The sequence below is a fragment of the Malania oleifera genome, chromosome 12 (assembly GCF_029873635.1).
Source record: "Malania oleifera isolate guangnan ecotype guangnan chromosome 12, ASM2987363v1, whole genome shotgun sequence".
Classification (NCBI taxonomy): Eukaryota; Viridiplantae; Streptophyta; class Magnoliopsida; order Santalales; family Ximeniaceae; genus Malania; species Malania oleifera.
In genome coordinates, this window is record NC_080428.1 from 8515620 (window position 1) to 8531810 (window position 16191).

Here is a 16191-nt window from a genome sequence, read left to right on the forward strand (position 1 = left end):
GTGCATATGGATTGTTTGAATGATTCCATTTTGGAGTTTTTCTCAAACCACATGAAAATCTATCTCTATATACTTAGCTCATTCATGAAACATTGGATTTGAGGCTATATGTATAACAACTTTGTTATCACAGTACAGTCTGACTGGTTGAGAATATATCACTGCAAGATCTAAGAGTAAAGATTTTAACCAACTGACCTCATAGCATGTAAAGGCCATAGATCTATACTCTGCTTCATCTGAGGAGTGCGATACCGTTGTTTTCTTCTTAGTCTTCCAGGAAATGAATGATTTTTCGAGCAGGATGCAATACCCCATGACTAATCGTCTAGTGTCCCTGTAGTGTGCCCAATATGCATCATAGTATGCATGGAGTTGAATTTCACTAGAAGCCAACAAGAAAAGGCCCTGGCCTGGAGATTTTTTAATGTACCGCAAGACTCTGTGTGCTACATCAAAGTGTGGTATACATGGCTTGTCCATAAACTGACTTAGTACATGTACTGAATAGGCTAAGTCTGGTCTTGTGACATCCAAATAAATCAGTCTTCCAACAGGTCGTCTATATGATGAAGGATCTATAATGAGTTCACCTTCACTCCAACTGAGTGCAAGGTTTTGTTCCATGGGAAAGTTGCTAGGCTTAGCTCCAAGCCAGCATCTTCCAGTATCTCAAGGGCATACTTCCTCTAAGATAGAAATATTCCTTTGGCTAAATGAGCCACTTCAATTCCCAAGAAATACTTGAGAATTCCTAAATATTTGAGCTTAAAGTGGTCACTTAGAAGTTTCTTAACCACATTGATATACTCCAAATTGTTTCTTGCAACGATAATATCATCCACATATACTAAAATGACAGTGAAATTGTTCTTGTGGGATTGGACATTAAGTGAGTAATCTGCCTTGGACTGTGAATATCCTGCATCAATAAGGGTGGATGAGAGGTTGGCATACCATTGCCTCGAGGCTTGTTTAAGGCCGTAGGGAGACTTATTGAGCTTGGATACCCTAGTCTCCCCCTTTCATCTGAATCCCGATGGAAGCTACATGTATACTTCTTCTTCCAAATCTCCATAGAGGAAAGCGTTGTTGACATCAAGTTGATGAAGATTCCAGCTATGCATGGAAGCAAGTGCCAGAATGGTGCGAACGGTGGTCATCTTGGCGACTAGAGCAAATGTCTCGATGTAGTCAATGCCTTCTTGTTAACTGTAACATTTGGCAATGAGGCGAGCCTTGTATCATTTGATGGATCCATCTGGATTGTATTTGATTTTATAGACCCATTTACATCCAATAGGCTTCTTACTAGGAGGGAGAGGAGTGAGGATCCAGGTATTGTTGAGCTCGAGAGCATCAATCTCAACATGCATAGCAGTACGTCAGTTTGGATTGGTTATGGCCTGCAAGAAATATTGTGGTTCTTTGGCAAGAGAGATAGCCATGGTGAAGGCATGGTGAATAGGAGTCTAGCGGGAATAAGAAAGGTAATTAGTGAGAGGATAAGGAGTACCTGATGAATGGACCAGCGCATAGTCAGACGATTGAATGGGCAGTCGAGATAGTAGAACCTATTCCACATGAAAATCCTTCAAGTATGTCAGTGGCTTAGTGGGGCGACTAGATCATCGGGGCGTTGGAGAAGGAGATGTTGATGGTGATGGTGATGGAATGGGAGATAGGTTATCAAGAATATGGTCAAGGGAAAATACAGGACAAGGTAGGATAGGTTTTGTAGGTTCAAGTTTAGAAGAGGCAAAAGGAAAAATATCTTCATGAAAAAATGACATCTCGGGAAACAAAGACTTTGTGTGTGCTAAGATTATAGAGCCAATAACCCCTTTTGACCATATAGGTAACCAAGGAAGACACATTGGATGGCTCATGGGTTGAATTTGGCTAGGTTCTGAGAGTGAGTGGAAGCAAAACACAAGCATCCAAATACTTTCACGCAAGTATATGTGGGTTTGACACCACGCAAATTTACATAAGGACATAAACCACCCAAAATAGGAGAAGGTGTGCGGTTAACAAGATAGGTAGCAGTAAGAATAGCATCCCCCCAAAAGTGTGTAGGCATATGTGCTTGAAATAGTAAGGAGTGGGCAACATTGAGAAGATGACAACGTTTGCATTCAACCACCTCGTTTTTTTTAGGAGTGGAGACACAACTAGTTTGGTGGACAATACCCTTGGGTGCATAAAATGTGGGCATGTGAAACTTTGGCCCATTATCACTTCATATGATTTTTATGGTGGTAGAGATTTGGTTTTCAACAAGATGAATGAAAGATTGCAAGAGAGAACGGGTGTCAGATTTGTTGTGCATTAAATAAACCCAAGTACTTCGAGTAAAATCATCGACAATAATGAGAAAATAACATGCACCATAATAGAAGGGGTGCAATGAGCCCCCCAAATGTCAATATGTAGTAATTCAAAAGGTTTATAGGAAGAAATAGAACTAGCTGGAAATAGATCACAAGTCTGTTTAGCCAATGGGAAAATTAAACACGGTTGCAAATCATAATTAAAATTTTCTAATTCTTTATTGGAAAGAAAAGACAAATTTTTATTGAACAAATGTCCTAAACGTTGATGCCAAATATGAGAAGTCGAAGTGGAGGTGGCCTCCTGACAACAAGCTTTTCTAGTGTTTTCAAATTGGTAGAGGCCATCTCCCTCAGTTCCTATCCCAATCATCTTCATCAAGCGCAGATATTGGATAAAACAAAAATTCAGAAGACAAGATAATGAGACAATGGTGTATTTTGCATAACTTACGAACACAAATTAGGTTGAAATGAAAGGTCATGACACAAAGAACATTATTTAAAGTGAGAGTAAGAGAGAATCGAACCGATCCAATATGAGTGACGGTGGAATGAGAGCCATCCGGTAATTGAACTATCCGACCATGGACTGGAAAAGATTGGGTCATAATAGTGGGTGTGTAAACCATATGGTCAGTTGCACCACTGTCAAGAATCCACAAATGATCACTATTGGGCGTACCTGCCAATGAAGACTCGACACTACCTACTTGGAATGCCATGGATTGCGAAGGGGTGGAATTGTTGAGAATAGCCAAAAGCTGCTGGCATTGCTCGAGGGTAAAAAGGAAAGCTGCTGGTAGTAGAGGAAACTTGATTAGCGCTATGATTGGAACCTGTGCTAGGTTTAGAGTTACGAGGTCTCGGAGGGAAACCATGGATGCAATAACAATAATCAATAGTGTGCCCGTCTTTCCCACAATGACTATATTTGAGGGACCTTTTAGGTGGACCTGGTCGGCTATCTTTCCATGGCAGATAGTTGGAGGTGGCCAAAGCAATACCTTCAATGGATGGTGGAGTCGAGATGTTGCGATGGCGTTCTTCTTTCACGACCAGGGCATAGGTACGACTTACAGTTGGAAACGAATCCATCAATTGTATCTATCGACGAGTTGCAGCGTAGGATTCATTGAGGCCCATGCGAAAGGTCAACACATTGTCAGATTCTCGTTGGGCCAGATTGTTCTTACGAGTACCACAAGTGCAGGTACCACAAGTGCAAATGTGCAAGGATTGAATTTCAACCAACGCATCCCATAAGCCCTTCAACATTGCAAAATATGTTATAATTGAAATAGAACCTTGAACAAGATTACTAATATTTTGTTTAAGTTTGTAAAGACGTGGCCCATTGATTTGAGAATACCGTTTCTTTAAATCGGTCCAAATGACATAAACAGATTTGCAATAGATTATGCTAGAGGAAATATCTTTAGAAATGGAATTGAAAAGCTAGGATATTACCATGACGTTGCATCATTTCCATTGTCGTGCCTTGGGTGAGGAACTAGAAGTTGGAGGAGGAACCGTGCCATCAATGAAGTTGAGCTTGTTTTTGGCCTCAAGAGCAAGAAACATTGCTCGACTCCATGAGGCGTAGTTGTCTTCAGTAAGTAGAGTGGTAACCAAGACCATGCCGGGGTGATCCGAAGGGTGAAGGTACAAGTGATGGGTAGGGTTATCAAATTTCTCATCCTTTTCAACCATGAGGAAAAATGAAACCTCTCAAATGAAACACTTTTTTTTCTTTTCCTTTTTTTTTTTTTTCTTTTTTCTTTATTTTTATTTTTATTTTATTTTTTTGGAAGAATTGATTCTCCACTTAGATGAATATTTTAAATATTAAAAAATATTGATTTGCCTTGATCCTTTGGAAGAATTGATTCTCCACTCAGTTGAATATTTTAACCATTTAAAATATTGATTTGCCTTGATTCATAAAGGTGTCAGTGGGTCACTTTGGAATTGCTCTTCAAAGTTGAGTGGAAGTAATGGTGGGATTCAGAGCCCATTTTTGGAGTGGGTTGGCTAGGTGCAAATCTGTAGGAGGTCGTCTTCAACCTCTGATTCAAACGAAGTAGCGTGTTCTCTGCTTTGTTGAAGACGACAACATCGACGATCAGGAGATGACGTCAAATCGGACGGCAGATCTATGAAAGCGCAAATCTGAAAGAGCAACAAGCTGATTGAGGAAGACAACGTCAGAAAGTTGACGGAGACGCCGATGACAATGTCGAAGACTTTAGCGAAGAACAACAATAGAGACAATGACGTCAGAGGTCATTGATAGCAGAGACAAAGATCAAGTAGGCCGCAAAGGAGTGACGGTTCCTTCGCAAAGAGTTGCGAGCCAAAACGCAACCTCCCTTCTCCATAACTTGGGTTGGGTGCGCGTGCCCATCCTGTCGCCCCACTCCTCGGCCATCCGCTGCCGGCCTTGCCGAGCTCTTGTACCGGCAACTGCGAGCTTGCATCTTCCCCTGCGAAAATAGATATCCCTCAAGGAGTACCACCCCACTCCATCTCTAAGGCCCCGGGTACCCCCCCCCCCCCCCCCACTCTCTCTCTCTCTCTCTCTCTCTCTCTCTCTCTCTCTCTCTCTCTCTCTCTCTCTCTCTCTCTTTATAAATGCAAAAATCCTAATAAAAGCAACTTGTCACTTTGGTGATCCCAAAGTTACAAGTTTGATTCCTCTTTAGGAATTTATACCGGTAAATAATGAGGGGTGCGTCAATGGCCAAGCAGCTTACGTCATTCGACAAGCGGCTTTCACCCCTGAGTTTGGTGTCGTGGCATAATATTCAAAGTGGTGCCCAAAGTGACGCGATGGTAGCTGCCCAAGTTATTTTAAAAACAAAAAAAGTTGAGTTCTTTGTGAGGAAACTAATATTTTTGTATAATTTTTAGAGCTTTTTTATGTTAGAATACTTTTTTTCTTTTTATAATTTTTAAATAATTATAAAATATCTCTATTTTTTAGCTTTCCTATCATTGAATAGAAAAGTTTTTATCAAAATTAAAATCTCAAAGTGAACTTCTCGTAAAATTGCCTTTGATTAAGTTTGAGACTATGCATGTCTTCTGTCCTCTTTCATAATATCATTTAACAAAAGAAATCATAAAATTTGACAACGTTTTGAACCTACGCAGGATGCAGACAGTGACGGCATCTGCTTTAATAGTATAGTATGGTTGGGGAGTTTTGTCTTTTACTTGTACAGCCAAATAATTGATCTTTGGTTGTAGCCGCTAGTCAACTTGTCAACTCAAGCAAGTGGATTCCTATTATTCTTATTATTATTATTTTTAAATCAGGAAAAAGTATATGTTATCTTCTTTGATTTAGAGAAAATTGTGTGTTTGTGTTTGGTTTAGAAGTTTCAAAAAATTTAAATTATTTTTCTTTTAAAATTGTATTGAACAGTAGGGTTATTATCCAATTTTCTTCAAGAAACATTGATTTTCTTTACTCAATCCTATTTTTTAGGAGCTTCTTAATTTCAATAGATCCAATCTATTAAAGACGTTCAGGAAAATCCACGTAACGATCAAAGTGTGATTCACTATTTCATGTATTGAATCTTTTCTTTTTGTGACAATTTTGAAACTGGCGAACGCATTTGAAAAAAAAAAAATTTTGGTTTCTGATTTTTGTTTTATATGTTTTGGAAAATTAATTTTAAGTCATCTTTGAATCCAATCTAACCCTTTGGCTCCAAATCTTATACAAGAATATGAATATATCAAATGTAAATTGTATGTTGATTTGCTTCCAAGTTTGAACTATACAATTTATCAGCCAATTCGACACTAAAGTTTCATATTTTGAAGTCAACATTGAGATTCTTAAAAAGATAAGATAGAAGAAAACATGATTTATTTTGTTAGGATGTTATTTTGATGAAGGTTACCACCCACGCAATGTTCATTTTTTCTAAAAAAAAATGGAGGTCATTTTTGAATTATCTAAATGAATGTGTAAATGTTACAAAGCCAATCATTTCATTTTGAAAAAAAGTAGGTTTGATTTTTTTTTTTCTTGTTATGAAAGCTTGATGTGGTTTGCAAATCATAAGGGAGAAAAGGTAGGTTGGATCTTGTGTCTAACTTTGATCATCGTGGGATTAAGAAATAAGTTAAATTTTAGTAGAGTATGAAGTTATGTTGAATTGATCATGTTCAAATTCTCTGATGAGCATGCTAAAGTGGTTATTAGGCATGATTACTAATCATTAGGTCTAACTTGGGTCTAATATTTCTTTTTTGTTATTATTGTACACGTTGTTCGTTCATCGGATACGCGCAGTGGAAGTACACAATCACACACGAATCAATCAACAACCTAATGCAAGCACTAGGCGATGAAATATACTCAAGAAGCAATCAAACAATGATAACAAGAATAAAAAACACAACTAGAATGCACAAGATTTACGTTGTTCAGCAATAGCTTACGTCCATAGGAGTAGCACTTGAGTTTTCACTATGATCAATGTCTCACCTTATAATAGGGTTACATAATGACGTTTATATAACAATCTAATGCATATAGAAGCGTTTTAGTATATCTAAACCACATCTGTAGCAATCATCTGGAGGAAATCCCTCTGATAAGCCCAAACTACAAGCCTCCAATTTGAATTTACTTGATTTACGCCGTTGGAAACCATCGACAGTTTGGAGTAGAATAAAACACCTTGTAGCTATGGATTGAAAGTGTCGATGGTTAGGCCCCAAATCGTCGATGGTTAGGCCCCACACTGTCGATGGTTTTCCCTTTGTTGTTGCACCTTGCTTCTCTCCCTTTGTCCCTTGCATCAAGTAGCTTTCTTCGATACATGTGATCCACTCTGAATATGTCATGCCCCGAACCCGAAAATGGGACCCGGGGGTGAAAATTGTAACTTAACCTGTCCCTGTATCATACAAATCATCAGAGATACAGCACACTAGATGAGGGTCCGACCCCGTGGAGTTCCTAGGCAACCTAAACACATCCAATCATAATCATATACGCAGCGGAAAAAGTTATTCTATATCAACATATGCAGTACCATACTAGAGTCTATATAAGAGCAGAACATAACTCTAACAAAACGTATAAACTGGGTGCCCAAATACAACTCAAAATGGCAACCCAACAAAACTACAGTCCTAGCACTTACCCAAGCGCTAACGCAGTACACCGCCCACTACGCTCCCTACACCAAGACGTTAGTTCCAGTTACTCAAAGGACCTGTAAAAATGTACGTACAGTAGGAGTGAGACACCTCTCAGTAAGGAAGAGCACATGTTATATAGGTGTGTGACATTTGAGTGTTATCATGACACAACATACAAGCAATTGAATGAAATCCAGTACTAATTTACATAGTGCACACACGCACGAACACGGCGGCCATTTATACGCAGCCCCGTAACAATACACACACATGATCAGTAACCCGATGTCGTCACACCCATCGGCCCGAAGCTGGTCTGGAATTTTGGTGTTGGCCCGTAGCCAACCCGCGAAGCACGACGCCACCAGCACATGGCTAGTCCTCGACTCCCATGGCATCGTACCAGCACTAATTGGTGGATCCACACCCTTCGACCTAATCTGCCGGAATAGGCTCACGCCCTCGAATATAGAGCCGGACACTCTCAGTTCCTGAAATCATTTTGGAATTGCGATCCTATCAGCAATTTCGCATATCACACACACATGCATGCTCATATAACCAAACAAACCACACTCATTTGGTAATTTAAATCATGGTTTTCAAAAAAATACAATTTAAACAAAGTCAAGACATGGACATCCCAATATCACAGTATAAATCACACATATACTCGGTTTTCAACAAAACCCGGGATTCAGCTCATTGCCCCCTTTTTCCTAAAAACTGTAATAATGAAAAACTCATAGTTTTCCCCGTTAGATCCCCCCAAACGAGTAGTCAAAACACACACAGGACCGTGGACCCCAGTTCCACCGAGTTCGATTTCAAAAATAACCAATATAACACAGTTTCCCCTTACCTTAACCTCGTAAGCAAATCTCGAACTCCGAAATCCCTAAATAACGAACCGAATTTCAAAACTTACAAATCAAAGTACAGAATATGTTCACACGATAGTTTCCTACAAATCTACTATATCAGAATTGAAAACCGAGCTTTACCTCGATTTTACGCCAAAACCCAAAAATCTCCAAAACGAGATTCTGATCTGTAGAAGTTGTAGAGAATCCTTCCACGATCCTCGTGGTAGCTTCCGTTTTTTGATTCCATCAACTATCGGCGAAGAATTCTAAAGAGAAGGAGTAGGGAGAGGTTTAGAGAGAGAGAGATATATATATATGAGATTTCTTAATGAGGAAGCAAAGGAAATTTCCTTTTATAGCCCTTTGACCCAGAAATTTCTAATTTTTCCCCTCTCTTAATATTTAAACCCATTTTTATATTTTGGGTTCTTACAGAATATGAGTCACATCCCCAATAATTTTCATCTTTGCAAATATTCACCACCTTAGAAATTTGAAAGCATAACTGTTGCTCCACCCAGGCCCGTAGATTGGGACTCGCCTCCCCTCTAACACTTGGAGAAGTAAACCAAGTCGAAGCCACACTTGAACTTGACCGTGGTAATAGGAACTCCACCTAGTTGAACACCCAACTCTTTGAATGATCCTTAAAACCAAAATACTACCTTGGCAGTCTCAACCTATCCCAAGAACTCCGATCAAATTGCAAAAAATGCACCCTGAGACTGTACCTCGGACTTCCAATACTTAGGCCTTCCCACAACATACCCCGTTGTAAGCCTCCTGTCTTTCAAGTCTCCCGTGTAGTCTCCATCTACGAATCTCACAACTGATGGAACCCTCTATTGCCCTCCAAAGCACTAAACTGTACTGGCATAGGAAACCTTTGACACGACCCAAGCATCACCATTCATCCTCAAGTACTGAGCGGTAGACTGTTTACTTATATTTTCCAACGGTGTACCAGTGACCGGTTTAACACTAACGATGCTAAACCTCACCAACACCTAATCCCCAAAAATATGAGATAAGCACAATTTTCATGTAGTTTTTTCCTTACAACCACCCCGAGATAACACTAATCTCCCCGCAACTATGACTACAAAGTTACCGCAGAATAATCCCAATCTCCTTATAACTTTACTCTTGCGAATCTTCAACGCAAGCACTCTTGGTAGCAGTTAACACCTTCATGTCAACTTCCTTTTTCAATAGAGTTCCTGACTCATTTACCTCATTCAGAACCTTTCCAACAATTGGCATGTCCCTCGCATAAAATAATAGAAAACTTGCCCACTTGCAGCCTATCTCCCCCTCCCCCTTTGGAAGCACCACCAACCCCATTGTCTGATTCTTATGCAGTACCTCCATCTCCACCACCATGGCACCTATCTACCTACCATTCTCTTGGCCGTCCACTGCTTCCTGAAAGGTAGTAGGATCCTTCCTAATGGTAATGGTTGCATAAGAAATCAGATCACACTTGGGTGGTGGCTTGATAGTGCCTTTAAGCTTATTGTGACCTTACTGGTCTCCTGAGTTTGAACTCCCTACATTTCTACTCTGAGTCTGAAACTCCACCCACATCACAATCTTTTTTCTGCTCCAATTTATCCTATGATATTGCAACTCTCTTGAGTTAGAACTCCCTACACTTCTGCCTTGAGTCTCAAGTTCCACTTGCACAACATGCTCATTACTACTATTGCAGCTTTTTGGCACTCGTTTCTCTTCATCTACCAAAGTACCGTTGTCCTATGACTTTAACACCTAAAATCATATCTCCACCATTCGCCACCCTATTTGCTATTAGATCACCCAGTTTGAACTCATCTTTCTTATATACCAGAAAGATGCATTGTCTAGACATCACACAAAGCCTAAATCCCACCTCACTAGAAACCTACATGGCTGGACTCTAAAGTATACCGCATAACTAGTACAATCCTCTCATGAAACTCTTCCATCTACTGATTCCTTTGGCGATTGATTAACCGAGAAACACGCCATACTTGCTGACTTCACCAAGAAGTCCCTTGCAAACACCGTGCTCTACTCAAAAAACTTCTTGAATGCCAGCTTACTGAACAACAGTATCTGACCCGAGGAACTCTCTCATAGTTTGGTACTCCACCTTAGCCACGAGTTACACCTAACAAACATCTTCAACTTGTGCCGTATGAGATACCCCTAGACCTTTCGTGCTAACCTTATGAAATACCCATGTCCTACCTGTGATGTTGCCCTCACCGGTCCCCAAACATCCACACCAATGTATTTAAGAATGCCCACCATTTTTTGTGTGGTTATGTTACACAAAGCGGTACTATCTGACTCAAAACTCTCAGTTGTAGCTTCATCTACAACTATGTTACTGTATAGTGCATAGAGATTCCCTACTATCCTCTGTCCCTTCATCACCGTCAATACGCCATCACACACCATCATCACCCCGTCTTTGGACTTGTAACTTTACCTATTACAATCCAAAGCACCTAATGATATCATGTTCATCTGTAGATTAGGTATATGTCTTACCCCATATAACATCCTTATCACACCATCATACATCTTGATCCTGATATCCCCTATTTCAAAAACTTTGCAGACCGCACCATTTCCCATCAGAACAGAACCAATACTCACCAATATGTAAGTGGTGAACTAGGCTTTGATATCACCAATACATATTGTTTGGCAGCAACACAAACAATACTTAGAAGACTATTGGTGCAATAGTTTGGACTTCTGTCCAAACTTCTCAATTAACAGTAATTATGGGACAAAATGGACTGAAATCATTTTCAAGTTCGGAATCGATCACAAGTTGAATTAGAATTTGAAGAATGAGTGTAGAACTGGTATCGTTTGGGAACTATAGGTGTTAAAGAAGAGAAATGTTTCCTATTTGGCCTCCTAACGAGAAAATTTTATTTCTTATTTGGATTTTTTTATTCTCATAATGTAGGTTTTTGTGTGACTCAAGGCCTTTCTATGCAGTTGTTGAAATCGTTTTTTGTAAGCGTGATTTTAAAATAAACGATTATGACGAAGATTGAATATAAGACTTGTTAGATGAGAAAATTAAGTAAGAACTAGCAAGGTCAATTAATATTTCTTTATAATTCCTTCCATAAATATCATTTATAACAAACTTTCAAATAAATATAAAAAATAATGAGAAATGTTATTCTTTGGTGTAATAGTCTTGGACTCAATTTTAGTGAAGTATTACCTGTTTTGATTGACTAACTTTTCGAGTTTTTTTTTTTTTTTTTTTTTTTTTATGGAAAATGTGGGCGGCACCTCCTGACTTTTCGAGGTTGTCTAACCCATTGTTTACTCTATCTCTGTGTGATTGTCTTTCTTTCTTTCTTTCGTTCTTTCTTTCTTGTAGAATAATAATGGATGATAGGATGGAAGAGCAACTTCTTCCTGCAGAAGGTGAAGGGGATATAGGAAGCGATACAAAAGGGAAAATTTGGAGAGAATCCAAAAAGATGTGGAGGATTGCATTTCCTTCTATGGTAGCAAGAGTGAGTTCCTTTGGAACTTTGGTGGTTACCCAGTCATTTATGGGACATATCAGTGAACTTGATCTAGCTGCCTATGCGCTCATGCAGACCATTGGCGTCCGCTTTGTCAATGGCATATTGGTAAGCTACAAGTTTTCTTTTACATATGCTTAGCAAAACAATCCTCTCTCTCTCTCTTTCTCTCTCTCTCTCTCTAGTACTTAAACACTATTTTGTGGCTTGTGACGTTTTCTTTTCTGAATTTTACGTTTAATTGGCTGCTTACAACTCCGAGGTAGCTGGGGATGTCAAGTGCCACTGAAACTCTTTGTGGGCAAGCATTTGGAGCAGGGCAATGCCACATGATGGGCATCTACCTGCAAAGATCATGGGTTGTTGACTTAGTAACTGCTACAATCTTGGTCCCTGCTTTTGTCTTTGCAAAGCCCATCTTCAGGATTTTAGGACAGGAAGAAGACATTGCAAGAGTAGCAGGACAGATCTCTCTGTGGTTCATTCCTTTTTTATACTGCCTTGTATTTTCCTTGACCATCCGAATGTACTTGCAAGCACAGCTGAAGAACATGGTTATTGGGTGGCTATCTGCTCTCTCATTTGTTCTTCATTTGCTGCTGTCTTGGATTTTTGTTGAGAAATTGAACTTGGGAATGCCGGGTGCAATGGGTGCACTGAATATATCTTCTTGGTCAGTGGTCATTGGAGAGTTCATCTACATTTTTGGGGGTTGGTGCCCTCATACATGGAAAGGATTCACAAGAGATGCATTCAGTGATATGTTACCCGTGGTAAAGCTATCTGTATCCTCTGGGGTCATGCTCTGGTAACTCACATTTTCAATTATCCATAATTTTCTCTCTTGAAAAGAGCCTTTTTTTTTTTTAAAACAAATTTTACATGCTTAATTGACCTTTTTTTTCTTTAGTTTTTATTTTATTTTTTTATTTTATTTTTGGGATCATCAAAAGATAAAACTTCAATCATTAAGGAAGAGTTTATTAACAATGGATGACCAAAACTGCATAGACAAAAAGCCTACTAGCCCAAACAGAGAGCATAAGCAAAACATAGTAGAGAACCATCCAAGTAGAATTTAAATCTTATGACCAAGAATATCAAAGACTTTATGTATCAGACAGTTGAAACTCTCTTGTTAATTGAAGATTGAAGTTCTAGGCAAAAGAGTCACTTGATCAATGCTATGTTTATCCCCTCTTTATTCATCTTGTGTGATTTTTTCACTTGTTCTTTATAAAATTTATTCCAAGTATCTTTGTTGCATCTCTGTAACAGCTTAGAGTTATGGTACAATGCTGTTCTAGTCTTAATTGCTGGCTACATGAAACATGCTGAGACTGCCATATCTGCATTCTCCATTTGGTGAGCTAACGACCCAATTAAATCTCTTTTTTCCGGACCCTTTCATCACAAAAGGAAATAAAAATTTTGAGAGTAATAATTTTGCAGCCTAAATATCAGTACGTGGGAATTTATGATATTCTTCGGCTTCCTTGGTGCAGCAAGGTAGGACTTGTAATGACTTGATCCATTCCTCTTTGCATATACAGAAGATGACAACGCAAATTTCCCTAAGAAAATCGATACATTTGGTGTTTTTGTTTCTACAGCGTACGAGTTTCAAATGAACTGGGGAGAGGAAATGCCTATGCAGCAAAGTTTTCCATCAAAGTCATTTTAAGTACCTCAGTTTGCTTAGGGGTGATCTTTTGGATTTTGTGTTTAGCCTTCCGTCATGAGATCTCACATTTGTTCACAAGCAATGAGGAAATTGCAAAATATGTTTCCAGCCTCTCTGTTCTACTAGCTTTCTCAATGTTGCTCAATAGTGTTCAACCAATACTCACAGGCAAAGTATTCCAGATATACATTCATTCCATGTTATTCTTTCGGGCTTTCTCATTATTTTTTATGATTGTAGAGCATATGACGCCTTTTCCACATAAATTATACATCATACCATACATGCTTGCGCGTGTCCACACACAGTTGTCCTAATAAATTAAACCCTTGAATTTTCATTTTATTTTATTTTATTTTTTTGTACTGGCAGGGGTGGCAATAGGTGCTGGTCTGCAGGGTGTAGTTGCAATTGTAAACATTTGTTCATACTATGTGGTTGGAGTTCCCCTTGGAGTTTTATTAGGTTATGTGGCCCATCTTCAAATTACTGTAAGAAATCACATGACTACTAGATTGCTGCTCATGATGAAAGTAACCTTAATTATACAGACATTGGAATTGAAGGCTTCTCTTTCCTTTTATTCACAGGGCCTGTGGATTGGAATGTTGTGCGGTGTGGCAATACAGTCCTCGACGCTAATCATCCTCGTATGGAGAACAAACTGGGAATACCAGGTAAAATCACGCACAAGCCTTTTGCAAAATGAAGATATCATTGATACTACGACGTCAACAAGCATCAGTTTGTGTCAATGACAATTATTACATGCACTCATTCTTACAGGTTAGCAAGGCATTGGAACGTCTGAACAAGTGGTTTATAAAGCCCTCGGAGGATACTGACCAAAATCCTGTTCAATTTCATAACAATAAATAGATAGCAGCTTACTTTATTTTCATTTTTAAGACATAAGCAAATGGCTTAAGTCACAATCTTTGGTTAACGTAGCATAGCACGAGCAACTTGGGGAACCCGGGGCCGGCAGGTGGTGGTGGCATCCTTAGAGACCATACAGGTTCTTTTGTTTTTGATTTTTCAAAATATTTTGGTTCTTGTTCATATAATAAAACTGAATTGAGAGCTGTGTTGGAGGGAATAAAGATTTGCAAACATTTAAGCCATACCAGTATTAATATTGAATGTGATTCGAATATTATAATAAATTGGATAAGAACCAGTAAGTGCTCCTTGTGACATTTGTGGGATTTTTGAGAGTAGTTTATTGGTTTATTGGAGGGAGTAGACTTTTCGATAAATCATTGGTATAGAGAAAGGAACAAAGTGGCAGATGCTTTGACTCAACAAGGTGCTATGGGGAGGAATAATTTGTTTACAAATAATAGTCAACTTCCTAAAATTATCAATGGTTTGTATAAAATGGAGAAGATGGGTAGGACTTATATGAGGTATATTTAGCTGATTTCCTGTTGGTATTAGTTTATGCTTATATGAGGTTTTTTTCTTTTGTTTGTTTTGTTGCGTGAGGTTTGTTTTGTAGGTCCTTGTTTTGTTTTGTTTGGACTTGTAACCCTGTTTTGGCTGGATGTTGGTGTTGTTTTTTGGAAGGCTTTTAAATCTATTGCTTTCTTCTATTGCTTGTCTTGTAACCATGGTATCCCTCCGCCAAAAGTGGGGGTTTATCAATAAATAAATGGAGGTGCCGCCCTTCTTTAAAAAAAAAAAAAAAAGTAGCATAACGGTTATAGGTGGAGCAAGACGTATAGGAGAAATGAATGTTATTTAGTGGAATGCAATCACATTACCATGCCCTAATTCAAGGATAACTATGGAACCTTCTAAAAGATTATTTTTTGGTGAATTTTGGCTTCTTTTATTCATTCCACAAAGCACTCTTTAATAGGCAACGCAATTTTTTTATTTTGATTTTAGTGCATTGTTTACTGAAAAAAAAAAGGTCATTTTTCTTACTTTTCACTATTTTAATGAATGACTAACTTTAAAAATTTAATTGAAATTGACAATAAATTATTTACACACATAGAATGAGTTGATATATATATAAATGAAATTCATTACAATCTTACAATATAAATTGCTACCATATAGAAAGGCATCAAGGTTCTTCATTGTGTCCATCTCTAGTGTCACCTTGGATTTGTCACTTGGAATCATCTTTCCTCCCCTGTGAAAGTAAATAACCAAATAAACCCATGTTCAAATAATTTCTCTATTGATTCTTAAAATCCAACTAATAAAGAGGTGCATAATCTTCCCTTTGACCATATCCTATATTATATACCATATTTTAGTTTAGGGTTGACTTTGGGTTGTAGTGAGAAGGAGACTCACTACCCTCACTAGGACAAGGTCCATAAGGGTACAAAAGATACGACTCATGATATTTCTAAGGTGGTGAAGGTGGATAGTAACTACTATATTGATATGACTGTGCTGAATTTTGTAATCTAGAGTCCCCAAAGCTACAAACCACACCACATAAATCATTTGAAATGTCATGCTTTCAATGGTGGTGGGACCATATGAATCTTTAGAAGGGTCACAATCTTGGTGGTGGTGCCTTTTTGTAGGCTGTTTTTAACAATTGCCACTAGCTAGGGTTACCACTA

At 38.6% G+C, this 16191-nt stretch overlaps 1 protein-coding gene across 2 annotated transcripts; it reads left to right on the forward strand.

Annotated features, from left to right (window-relative positions):
- Nucleotides 1–4690: 4690 nt before the first annotated feature.
- On the forward strand, nucleotides 4691–14784 carry LOC131144078 (protein DETOXIFICATION 24). Of its 2 annotated transcripts, XM_058092452.1 has the most exons (9): nucleotides 4691–4876; nucleotides 11766–12024; nucleotides 12183–12724; nucleotides 13195–13281; nucleotides 13369–13425; nucleotides 13530–13768; nucleotides 13973–14091; nucleotides 14191–14277; nucleotides 14387–14784. In XM_058092452.1, the coding sequence occupies exons 2-9, from the start codon at nucleotides 11773–11775 to the stop codon at nucleotides 14477–14479; spliced, it is 1476 nt and encodes a 491-aa protein (XP_057948435.1). In that variant the 5' UTR covers nucleotides 4691–4876; nucleotides 11766–11772; the 3' UTR covers nucleotides 14480–14784. The 2 variants fall into 2 exon arrangements, with proteins under 2 accessions (XP_057948435.1, XP_057948436.1); XM_058092453.1 differs by lacking the exon at nucleotides 4691–4876 and having other exon boundaries at nucleotides 11701–12024; nucleotides 13530–13600.
- The last annotated feature ends 1407 nt before the right edge of the window (nucleotides 14785–16191 follow it).

Bases quoted from the DNA above. Each gene is read 5' to 3' on its own strand.
- LOC131144078 (XM_058092452.1), top strand. From the start codon at position 11,773: ATGGATGATAGGATGGAAGAGCAACTTCTTCCTGCAGAAGGTGAAGGG. The intron at 13,282-13,368 runs GTGAGCTAACGA...ATAATTTTGCAG, and splicing joins ATATCTGCATTCTCCATTTG to CCTAAATATCAGTACGTGGG. The intron at 14,278-14,386 runs GTAAAATCACGC...TCATTCTTACAG, and splicing joins GAACAAACTGGGAATACCAG to GTTAGCAAGGCATTGGAACG.